We start from the raw sequence: 13066 nt of genomic DNA on the forward strand, positions 1-13066 counted from the left end.
GCACAGATTTCTTTCTTTTAATCTTTTGAGATTGCTCTTTCGATGTTCATTTGTTTTTTTATTATTTATATTCAGAGATGATTTTCTTCTAACCCTGTAGTGACCATCCTAGCCTCCCATCCTCTAAGGGTAACCATTGTTACTAGTTTTTATTCTTAGATTTATCCTTAGACTATTTTTTTATACATTTTTCTCCACCTCACTTTTTTCATTTAAAAGTAAATCCTGAAATAAATTCATTCTAGTATTTATAGATGGTCACAATTCCTTTATACAGTTTCATAATTCTCTGGTGAATGTAGCATAGTTTTTTAAACCAATCCCTAATTGATGGGCATTTAAATTGTTTCCAGGCTTTACAAATAAATTTTAGCGAGTAGTCTTGTAAATATGTCACTTTGTATTTGTGTAGTGTCTCTTTCAACAGATTCCCAAAAGCCAAAGTGTAAATGAACATATAATTTGCCTTAAATTGTTAAATTTCCCCTTATAAGGATTATGCCATTTTACATTTACACCAACAGTGTATTAAAGTCTTTTCCTCACAGTCTAGCCAACAGAGCCTGGTGTCAAGTTTTTGGATTTTTTTGCCAATTTAAGTTGAGAAATGGTATCTCAGTATATTTAGTTTGTATTTTTAAGACTGAAGTTTAGTTCTCTGTGTAAAAATTCCTTTTGTAAGTAATTCGAGTATTTAAAAATGAGAAGTATTTTGTTAGATAAAAAAAACCTTCAGTGTATACAAGATTACTTTAGGTTAGGATTGGATTGTTAAGATAATGTTATATAGAAAAAGAAGACAGACATGATTCAAAATAAACTTCATAAATTAAATATTTCAGTTTTGGTCAAAAGTCGTAGAAACCTTGCCAAAGAAATGCTCCTTTCATTGATAAGCCAAAATGTACTGTAGTTAAGTTTGTGATGTAACTTCTATAAAGTACTAAAACTTCATAAAGTACTAAGTCTTGAAGGAAAGAAAGCCTATAAATGACCATGCAATTGCAGAGGATTTTCTGTAGTAGTCTTAATTTTGAGAAAATACAGAAGTCAAGTCTATTATACTTCATGTTATAGCTCAAAACCAAAGCCAGTTTTAGGAAAAATGTTGTCCTCTAACAGAATCAGAGATGATGAGTTGTGGTCCTTATTCTAGGGCTGAGTTTTTCCTTTGTTCCCTGATTTGTTTCTGCATGCCTGCGTGCTGAGTTGTTTCAGTTGTGGGTGACACTATGTGACCCCTGGGCTGTAGCCCACAGGGCTGCTCTGTCCACGGGATTCTGCAGGCAAGGATGCTGGAGTGAGTTGCCATGCCCTTCTCCAGGGGATCTTTCTAACCCAGGGATCGAACCTGCATCTCCTGCAGCTCCTGGACTGCAGGCAAAATTCTCTACCACTGAGTCATCAGTTTCTAAATAAATTTTAATTATTATTTGAAAGTAGATCCTGATTATCATATTAATCTGACATCAATAATTGGTGTCCTCTTCAACAAGAATTGTGTTTTCCTTGGGAGACAAAATGTTAAAGAAAGCAATGTGGAGAATGATTCCTGCCAATTAATTCTTAGTTGTTTTCTTTCTTTTCAGCACCTTCCCTGATAGGTATGGTAAGAAAGGACTGGGCATCCCAGAATAGCATTGCCCTATCATGGCAAGCCCCTGCTTTTTCCAATGGAGCCATACTGGACTACGAGATCAAGTACTATGAGAAAGTAGGTCTTATTTGGAGCTTCCTCAAAATGTACATATACATATATTTGCATATATATATATATTAAGTATATTGTTATAGAATATTATTTTACTTTACAACCTGTTCTTTTGGGCCTAACTTCTTACCTACTGTGTCTTTAAATATTCTCCAGTATACTATAGTGCTCATAATTTCTTAATTAATTAGTCTTGTTTATATCAGATTGAGGTAGAAGACACAGGAAGTACATTTCTATCTTCACTTACTCTAAGGAGAGTTTTACAATATAGTGAGAGATTGTATTCATCAACTTACGGTGTAATGAATATGTTGTTATTTCTAAAACTCACTTCAGAAAAAAATAGCAAAATGGAATTACCATAATCTAAAATAAGTTCATGTGGGCCATATCCTTGCCAATGAATTTAAAGTTATAGTCTGCTAAAATTTGCAAAGTGTGATTTAAGGTATAAATGAAAATAACTGATGAATTTAAAATTGTCTTTCCATTCAGATCAGCTGTTTTATAAGGTAGCAAGATAAATCTGGTTAATAAATCAACTCTTAACTTTAATTTCCATTTCTGTCATTAAAATTGTTCTCAATTACTATGTTTTCCCAAATTATATACTTCCTTAGTTTTGTGACATTCACATGTCTTCTTTCTTTATGCTTTTTCCCCATCCCTCACCATTCTGATATCATTGCTATAGATGTTAAGGCAGAACATAGAGTCAGTTCTGGTGATATGTCCCAGTGGGCTGATAGTAACCTAGACTATTGATAAAGTGAGCATTACATTTAAAAATATTATGTAAAAATTTATATAATTCCCAGTGGTATCTTAAAATAAGAAAGAACTTGTATTTCTGTAACTTATTAGAAGCAAAGGAACATCACAAATAAATTTAGGTTCCCTATGTAGAAACGCAGGGCAAAAAGAGAAATGGTGAATTCTGACAAAACGTGTCCACTGGAGAAGGGAATGGCAAACCACTTCAGTGTTTTTGCCTTGAGAACCCCATGAAGAGTATAAAAAGAAGAGAAATAGAAGTCTATATTTTTCTACTCTACTGCTTCTGAGCAAATGTAAGTTTGAAAAGAGGAGAAGTAACTCAGTAGCATGATTATATCTAGTAATTTCAGAATTATGTAGTCAGTGAAAGCTATCATTATTATTAACTGACATGGAAAAATCCATAGTCTAAGAAAGGAGGAATTTACTTAGTTTAACTAGATTATAGATTCTGTACATTGGCCTGGCCAGCATGTGCTCAGAAATCCTGTTGGTCTATCCTTCCAAATGTTACAACCTATGGCATCCTGTCATAGGAATATACATATTTTTCTGTCCATTAATTTAAATATATCTTCATATACTCAAATAATTCAGTTTATTTAAAAAGCAATGTACACATTCTTAAGGAAATTTTCAGAATAAAAATATGTATCTTGTATTATAAAGGTAATATTTCATACACAGATGATGACTCTTATTCTATAGTCATTTTTGCTTCATATATCTGAAGATGAAAATAACATAATATTTCCAGTTAAAGAAAAATTGTGCTGATTCCATAAGAAACGAACCATAGTCATCCAATTGGAACTTTAGAAATTAATAATATCCTGAGAGATGGCTACTGACATAATATCCATGTTTTAATAATAGAATAAATAATATTACAAAGGAGTTTATTTTATAAGAAAATGGAAATGATCCTTTGCTAATGAATTAAATGTGGAGTTGGAAGCCAAGGATTCCTAATACATGTTCTGACTCTGACTCTAATGCTTGTGGTCAGGAAAAAGTCTGTTAATCTCCCTAATCAGACTTCATATTTACAAAAGGAAAATAAAGATATCAACCCTTCTAGTGTGTTGTAAATATTAATTATAAACAGATCTAAAGATGAAGAGTATAAGAATTCAGTATTAAATATCGAAATGTCAACACACTACAGTACTCTTGCCTGGAAAATCCCATGGATGGAGAAGCCCAATAGGCTTCCATGGTGTCGCAAAGAGTCGGACGTGACTGAGCAACTTCACTTTTCACTTTCAAGGAAGCATTAGAGAAATATTTGGCCTATATATAATACAATATAGAATCAGAGCATAGGAATTATATACAAACTAAATAAAAATCATGATGCCTTCATATATAAATATATAAAATATTGGCAACCAGTCAAGATGTTAGAATATCAAAACTCTCAGATTGACAACATCAAAATTTTTCCCAACTATGACTGCAGGTTCTTACCATAACAGTTTCTCTTCCCAAGAATTATTTTTATAAAGCTATAAGTAGGGTAACTTACATTAGAACTCTTAGTTAAAATTGCTAATATCATTCTTTATTAGGAATCTAAATATTGTTCAGTAAGAGGAACAAGATAGAAAGCAGAACAGGTGCAAATGAACCTATTTGGGGAACACAGATATTCTCCCATAAATTTATATTTTTGTATGATTTAATATATAGAATATTGAATGGAAACATGCATTTTATGGGTTATTTATTTTGTTAGAATGGGATGAGGGGTGGAAGTACATAGATGGAGGCAAGAAAGAGAGAGCAAGGTAGCAAATATAGATAAATATGGATGGATAAATGGATAGGTAGATGGATAGTAGAATGGGTAGATCCTAAATAGCTTTAGTAGTTGTCTTAGATCCAGTTGCTCAAAGACAAACTCTGAGATGGGAATTTGTGTACAAGTGATTAATTAAGAAACCTCCTAGGAATACTGGTAAGACAACGGGGAAACAGGACTCTGAAGATGTCGATCAAATTCAGAGTGAGCAAGGGGAGGTCTTGCGTCTAAATTACATCTCAGAGTTCATTCTATGGTGACAAAGAAGCTGAGCTTCCATACTCAGGCTTTAGTCAATCATTGATGACAGGTTTGAATGGATGTATAGGTATAGTATTCAGAAAAAAGTCATAGGCGCTTCTGGTTCTCCACTGTGGTTCCACTAGCCCAAGTTTAGGTGTTTAAAGTAGATGGAAAGCATAAGCCTTTAAAAGCAAAAAGCACAGTAGCTGGGGGACGGGAGCAGGAAGAGTAGAGGTGATCTAAGTATATCTCCTGGCACCCCAAGTAATAGCTAACGTGCCTCAGTGCTCAGTGAGCTGTGATAGAATTTTACCCTTCAGCCTGTCATGATATCCACAGTCTCCACGGTCTTTAATATTGATGCCTCCATCTTTAATTTAGGCATTTAAACTTTACATTTCCTTTCAATCAAAGATACACTGTATTGCTAACCTTAATTAATACACAAATAATCAATATTTATACCATTCCTTGAATAATCTGTGCTGTTTTAAGTTCTCATCATGTTAGGAGAATTACTTTGTGAATTAGAAGAGAAGTTAAGTGACTTCCAACCAGTCCATCCTAAAGGAAATCAGTCCTGGGTATTCATTGGAAGGACTGATGCTGAAGCTGAAACTCCAATATTTTGGCCACCTGATGCGAAGAGCTGACTCATTGGAAAAGACCCTGATGTTGGGAAAGATTGAAGGCAGGAGGAGAAGGGGATGACAGAGGATGAGATGGTTGGATGGCATCACGGACTTAATGGACATGAGTTTGGGTAAACTCCAGAAGTTGGTGATGGACAGGGAGGCCTGGCGTGCTGCAGTTCATGGGGTCACGAAGAGTCGGACACGACTGAGCGACTGAACTGAACTGAACTAAGTGACTTAGAATGTGAAGTGTCTACAAATGTCTGAGATCAAGCACATATCATTGTTACCAATGACCTTGGCTTAGAAAAAGGCACTGGTCTAAGTGTTTGAAAATTTAAATTTGGCTTAGACCTTAAGTTTCTTATTCCTGTTTTCTCATCTATATAATAAGGGTTCAGAAAGATAATCTCTTCCATTTTTAGCTATTTTCAAATGCTACTATGTTTGTGTTTATACAGTTATATAGATATACTATCTTTCAAATAAGTGTGCTAAAATTAAATATACAGGCACATTTTTTAAAATAATTCACCACAGGGAACAATAATCTTCATATCATAATTATATATAAAAATTAAAACCTAGCTATGATTGTCTTCTGTTTCTGTGTGTGTGTGTATGTGTGTGTGTGATGAACAGACTATGGAGAAGAAAATCTATAGCTTGTGGGATATAATTAATTATATATTCTCTATTCAGTTAATTATACTCTCCAAATCCTTGGCCACATTTTTCATACTTAAAAAGTGTTTTAAACTTACATGAATATACTATGAATATGAAAAGGCACTTAAAATAATGAAGAAATTCAAGTATAAGTTACCAAAAAAATTTATATTTCATATTTAATCACTAACAATATTTTTCTTCAAAGTAGAGCATACTCATACTGAGGAACCTGTTAAAAAAAAAACATGCCGACAACTTAGATGTGCACGCTTTAGATAATGGCCTTGCCAGGTGGTTCAGTGGTAAAGAATCTGCTTGCCGGTGCAGGGGACAAGGAGATGTGGGTTCAACCCGTGTCAGGAAGATCCCCTGGAGAAGGGCATGGCAGCCCACTCCAGTATTCTGGCCTTGAGAATCCCATGGACAGAGGAGCCTGGTGGGCTACCGTCCAGGGGATTGTGAAGAGCTGGGCATTACTGAGTGACTGAGCACACACTTGCATGCTTTATATAATACTTCCTGAAGCAGCTGTTCTCATTTCCAGGAACTGACAAATGGGGCGGAAGGCAGGGAGCTCTTATAGAAGAAAGGATAAAGAACAAGGGAAAGAAAAAATAGAAAATATCTATCCTACTGTAGCCACATAGTCAGCCTCATTTAGGGTGAGAAGGAACAAGGAAATAAGTATAGAACCCAAAGTTGGCTTGGCATTTGGGGATAGGCTAACTGGATATACTGTGTCACCTTTTTTTTTTTTTAAGTGAAGTATAGTTGATTTAAAATGTTGTGTTAATTTCTGATGTACAGCATGGTACTCAGTTATACATATTTATGGATTCGTTTTTAATATTCTTTTCCATTATGGTTTATCCCAGGACATTTAATATAATCCCCTGGGATATACAGTAGGACTTTGCTGTCCATCTATTCTATATGCAGTAATTTGCATCTACTAACCCCAAACTCCTAGTCCATCCCTCCCCTATATTTCCTTATAGAAGTCTATTCTCTATGTCTGTGAGTCTGTTTCATAGATCAGTTCTTTTGTGTCATATTTTAGATTCTATGTATAAGTCACATCATATGGTATTTTCTTTCTCTTTCTGATTTAGTTCACTTAGTATGCTCACCTGTAGTAGCATCTATGTTGCTGCAAATGGCATTATTTTGTTCTTTTTTATGCCTGAGTAGTATTCCATTGTATATATGTACTATATCTTCTTTATCCTTTCATCTGTTGATGGACATTAGGTTGTTTCCATGTCTTGGCTGTTTTGAATAGGGCTGCTGTGAACATGAGGGAGCATGTATCTTTTTTATTCATAGTTTTGTCCAGATATATGCTGAGGAATGGGATTGCTGGGTCACATGGTAGCTCTGTCTTTGGTGTTTAAAGGAACCTCCATACCATTCTCCATAGTGGCTACACCAATTTACATTCCTACCAACAGTGTAGGAGGGTTCCCTTTCCTCCAAACACTCTCCAGCATTTAGTTATAGACTTTTTTCCCTGCTGTTCTGGCTCTTCATCGTTGAGGGCTTTTCTCTAGTTACAGAGCATGGGCTTCTCATTGCAGTGACTTCTCTTGTGTGGAGCATGGGCTCTAGGGTGCGTGGGCTCAGTAGTTGTGGCACACGAGCTCTAGATCATGTGGGTTTCGGTAGTTTTGATAAATGTGCTTAGTTGCCCTGTGGCATGCGGAATCTTCCCTAACCCAGGGATTGAACCCATGTCCCCTGCATTGACAAGCAGACTCTTAATGACTGGACCACTAGGGAAGTCCTGTAGACTTTTTAATGATGGTCATTCTGACTGGTGTAATGGCACCTCACTGTAGTTTGGATTTGCATTTCTCTAATAATTAGTAAAATAATTAGTCTGCAAAGAGTCGGACATGACTGAGCATCTGAACTTAACTGAACTGAATAATTAGTAATGACAGGCATCTTTTCATATGCTTATTGACCATCTGTGGATATACTCAGTTTTTGGTCCAGGAGAGCTTTTACAGGGATACAAAAGTTACCTACATTTTAGTTTTCGGACTTGGTACTCCAGATGGGAGCAGTTCCATCTTGGGCTTAAAAAAGTTATTCCCTAGGACGCCTCGCTCGGCCCAGCTACCGGATCGGCGCTTCTCGCCTTCAGCGGCCGGCCTGCTGCTCCGAGCCCGCGGCGGCGGCGGCGGCTGCAGCGGCGGGCGGCATGAGCGTGTGAGATGCGGCCGTGGGCAGCCCGGACGCGAGCAGCGGTCGCCGCGGTAGCGGAGAAGGCGGACGCGGCCTCCTCAGCGCGGGGCGCGCAGTGCATGAGGGCGAGCACGCGGGCGCTGGGCAGCCACCGGCCACGACGTTTCCATAAACACTTGTTTAGGACTCGTTCGCCCCGCTGAGGCCCCGGCACCCCCTTCATGGAGGCCCCGCCAGACCCCAGGCCCCAGCGCGCCCCGGAGGTGGCGCGGCTCCGTGAGGAGCAGGAAAAGGTGGTCACTAACTGCCAAGAGAAAATCCAGCATTGGAAGAAGGTAGATAATGACTATAATGCTCTTCAAGAAAGACTCAGTACTTTGCCTGATAAGTTGTCTTATAATATCATGGTACCATTTGGCCCCTTTGCCTTCATGCCAGGAAAACTCGTCCATACTAATGAAGTCACTGTTTTACTTGGGGACAATTGGTTTGCAAAATGTTCAGCAAAGCAGGCTATTGGCTTAGTTGAGCACCGGAAAGAACATGTAAGAAAAACGATAGATGATTTAAAAAAAGTGATGAAAAATTTTGAATCCAGAGTTGAATTCACAGAAGATTTGCAGAAAATGAGTGATGCTGCAGGTGATATTGTTGACATAAGAGAAGAAATTAAAACTGACTTTGAATTTAAGGCAAAACATCGAATTGCTCATAAACCTCACTCCAAACCAAAAACTTCAGATATTTTTGAAGCAGAATTTGCAAATGATCTAAAATCCAAGGATCTGCTTGCTGATAAGGAACTGTGGGATCGACTTGAAGAACTAGAGAGACAAGAAGAATTGCTGGGTGAAATTGATATTGATAGTAGTAAGCCTGATACTGTGATTACAAATGGAGAAGATATGTCCTCTGAAGAGGAAAAGGAAGATCAGAACATAAATGTGAATATGATGCATCAAGTAACAGACTCTCTCACCCTCAGCAATTGTTATAACAGTCTTACAAATTCAGAACTCTTCAATGGTCAAGTGAATAGTCCATTGAACTATTCAGTGAATGGTTCAAATTCTTACCACAGTAATGAAGATGATGATGATCATGATGGTAATGATGATGGTGGTGATAATGAAAATGACCATGATACCTTAGGGGTTGAAGATAATTCTATACCAACAATATATTTTTCTCACACTGTCGAACCTAAGAGGGTCCGTATAAATACTGGAAAAAATACCACCTTAAAATTCAGTGAAAAAAAAGAAGAAGCCAAGCGTAAGCGAAAGAACAGCTCTGGCAGTGGTCATTCTCCCCAAGAGCTGCCTGTGATCAGGACTCCTGCTGACATTTACAGGGTCTTTGTTGATATCGTGAATGGAGAATACGTCCCTCGTAAGTCAATCCTGAAGTCTCGGAGTAGAGAGAACAGTGTTTGCAGTGACACCAGTGAGAGCAGCGCCGCTGATTTTGATGACAGACGGGGGCTTCTGAGAAGCACTAGCTGTGAAGAGGCTGCTTGTAGTGATGCTAGTGAGAGCGTTTTGGAAGAGGAGCAACAAGAAAATCATCAGAAGAAACCTTTGCCTTTATCAGTAACACCTGAGGCTTTTTCTGGAACTGTAATAGAAAAAGAGTTTTTGTCACCCTCCTTAACATCACACCCAGCCATGGCTCATCCTGTGCTACCCACCATTCCAGAACGAAAAGAAGTTCTGTCAGAAGTATCAGAAGGAACTACAAAGAGGGTTTCAAAGTTCAAAGCTGCCAGACTGCAGCAGAAAAACTAGGGCCTGCCTAGGAAGTGGGAGTTTACATCCTAAAACCTAGTTTTGCAAGTGTTTAGAAAATGTATAGCAAAATACGTTACATGTAATTTGAAATAAGGCATCCTGAGTAAATTTGGCAGCAAGTTCTCTTACTCTTATTAGTGGTATTAAAAAAAAATCAAAGTAAATATTGAAATACTTTTAATTTTCAGCTTATTTTGTTAATTCTCTGAGTACTGTCAGCACTCATTGTTTAGGTTTGCTGTGTCATACAGTGGCAGCATTTTGATTATTTTTCAAAGAATGCTGTTGATGTGTGTTGTTTCTGTGTTTCAGACTAAATACTGGCAGTTTTGTTCCAGCTGCGATATTGTGCACACCATATGGACCATTTTAAAGAAACTTTTAAAATTTCAAATAGATTCAACAATTACATTACTTGCTTTACCTTATTAAAGGCACTTTAAAAAAAAAAATCTACTTCTTGTAGGTTTTGCAGCTAGGTGGCTATTTAAAAAATCTGTCCCTGTTTGACTGACTGTTATTCTATAATCTCTATGGTAGAAAGCTCCATGTACCCAACAGAAAGTTTCTTTGGTGGAAAGAACGGTATTTTGTAAAACTTTTTTTTTTTTTAAGTAAAAATTTTATGAAACTTGGTCTCTAAAAAAAAAAAAAAAAAAAAAAAAGTTATTCCCATGTAGCTAAGACATCATCTGTCCCCAACCCCTCAGTCTCCAGCTTCAACATGTTGCAGACCCTCCTGCAGTCAGTAAGTATCAAAACTCTAACTGAATATCAAATACACCCTTCCCTTAGTTCTGTTCTTTTTTCTTCTTTATCCTTTGTGTTCACTTCTTAATGTCTCTTCTTTTTTCTCTATCAATAGTACTTTTCTCTATCTTCTTCTTTGTTCTTTTATTATATTTATCAAAGACAGACTTGATTAGAGTCAGTTTTATGTATATATATATCTGACTCCCTCACTAGCATTTAAACCCCTCAAGAAAGGAGATCATTTTTTGTTTCTTTGTCACCCAAACTCCAATCAGTGCCTAACACCACTGTTTGCTTTTAGTCAGATTCTAAAGTAATTAATAAAATCCTCTCTTTGTTCAAAACTCATTCACAGGAAATTGAGAAAAATTACCTAGCCACTGTGAAATTATCCCTAGCAATTAAAAAATAAAAAAGAAAGTAATCCTGAGGACTCCCTGTTTCTACCTGTTCATAGGAAGGACATACACTGATCCCCATGAGCTGAGAAAATGTTATGTTAATAAATAGAATATAAGTTCACGAGAACTTCCAGATATTCAAACTGGATTTAGAAAAGGTAGAGGAATGAGAAAAAACAAGAGGATTCCAGAAGAATGTCTACTTCTGCTTCATTGACTACACTAAAGCCTTTGACTGTGTGGATCACAACAAACTGTGGAAGATTCTTAAGGAATCTTCAGACCACCTTACCTGCCACCTGAGAAATCTGCACGCAGATCAAGAAGCAACAGTTAGAACTGGACATGGAACAATGTACTGGTTCCAGATTGGGAAAGGAGTATGTCAAGTCTGTATATTGTCACCCTGCTTATTTAACTTAAATACAGAGTACATCATGTGAAATGCCAGGCTGGGTGAAGCACAAGCTGGATCAAATTTGCAGGGAGAAATGTCAGTAACCTTAGATATGCAAATGACACCACCCTTAAGGCAGAAAGTGAAAAAGAACTAAAGATTGCCACTTTATAAAAGTGAAAGAGGAGAGTGAAAAAGCAAACTTAAAACTCAACATTCAAAAAACTAAGATCATGGCATCCGATCCCATCACTTCATGGCAAATAGATGGGGAGACAATGGAAATAGTGAGAGACTTTATTTTCTTGAGCTCCAAAATCACTGTGGATGGTGACTGCAGCCATGAAATTAAAAGATGCTTGCTCCTTGGAAGAAAAGCTATGACAAACCTGGACAGCATATAAAAAAAGTAGAGACATTACTTTACCTACAAAGGTCCATATACTCAAAGCTATGGTTTTTCCAGTAGTCATGTATGGATGTGAGAGTTGGACCACAAAGAAAGCTCTGAGTGCAGAAAAAATGATGCTTTTGAACTGGGGTGTTGGAGAAGACTCTTGAAAGTCCCTTGGACAGCAAGGAGATCAAACCAGTCCATCCTAAAGGGAATCAGTCCTGGATATTCATTGGAAGGGCTAATGCTGAAGCTGAAACTCCATTACTTTGGTCACATGATGCGAAGAACTGATTCACTGGAAAAGACCCTGATCCTGGGAAAGATTGAAGGCAGAAGGAGAAGGGAATAACAGGATGAGATAGTTGGATGGCATCACCAACTAATGGACATGAGTTTGAGCAAGCTCTGGGAGTTGGTGATGGACAGGGAAGCCTAACATGCTGAAGTCCATGGCGTCTCAAAGAGTCGGACATGACTGGGTGACTGAACTGAACTGAACTGAAACTCACGAGGGCAGGGATTTCTTTTGTCCATATTCATATCCTTAGCAATCAGAAAGGCACATAAATGATCATTCATAGATGATGGTAGTTGGCCAATTATAGGCCAGGTATTTTTAAAAGTTATTTATTTTTAATTCAAGGATAATTGCTTTACAGTGTTGTGTTGTTGATCCAGTTTGAAGTTCTGGAAGTTCTCATACATCCACATGAATCAGCTATGGGCATACATATGTCCCCACCTCTTGAACCTCTCCCCACCTCTGACCCCACCCCGCCCCTCTAGGTTGTCACAGAGCACTGGGTTGAACTCCCTATGTCATACAGAAAATTCCCCCTGGCTATCTCTTTTACATATGGTAATTGTATATGTTTCAATGCTACTCTCTCAATCTGGCCCACCCTCTCCTCCCCTACCGTGTCAACATGTCTCTTCTCTATGTCTGTGTCTCTGTTCCTCCCCTGCAAATAGATTCATCAGTACCATTTTTCTAGGTTCCATATGTATGTGCTAATAGATGATATTTTTCTCTTTCTGATTTATTCACTCTGTATAACAGGCCCTAGGTTCATCCACCTCACTAGAATATGACTCAAATTTGATCATTTTTATAACAGAGTAATATTCCATCATATATATATATATATATACCACAAGTTATTTATCCATTGATCTGTTGATGGACATCTTGGTTGCTTCCATGTACTAACTATTGTAAATAGTGCTGCAGTGAACATATGTCTTTTACAACTGTGATTTTCTTAGGATATATACCCCATAGTGGGATTGCTC

General features: G+C 37.4%; 2 protein-coding genes across 2 annotated transcripts in view; both read left to right on the plus strand.

Moving 5' to 3' along the window:
* The window catches only part of EPHA6 (EPH receptor A6), a 924354-nt gene that overhangs the window by 560100 nt on the left and 351188 nt on the right, over nt 1–13066 (plus strand). The window contains exon 6 of the mRNA XM_043892992.1: nt 1590–1714. Within this exon, the coding sequence (XP_043748927.1) occupies nt 1590–1714 (125 nt within the window). The remainder of the gene's footprint in view (nt 1–1589; nt 1715–13066) is intronic.
* LOC122687470 (unconventional prefoldin RPB5 interactor-like) lies at nt 7952–10456 on the plus strand. The gene has a single exon (XM_043892993.1). It carries the CDS (start codon nt 8257–8259, stop codon nt 9820–9822), a length of 1566 nt encoding a protein of 521 aa, XP_043748928.1. The 5' UTR covers nt 7952–8256; the 3' UTR covers nt 9823–10456.

The sequence above is a fragment of the Cervus elaphus genome, chromosome 31 (assembly GCF_910594005.1).
Source record: "Cervus elaphus chromosome 31, mCerEla1.1, whole genome shotgun sequence".
Classification (NCBI taxonomy): Eukaryota; Metazoa; Chordata; class Mammalia; order Artiodactyla; family Cervidae; genus Cervus; species Cervus elaphus.

Excerpts from the sequence above, each read along its gene's own strand:
- LOC122687470 (XM_043892993.1), top strand. The coding sequence starts at position 8,257 with ATGGAGGCCCCGCCAGACCCCAGGCCCCAGCGCGCCCCGGAGGTGGCG.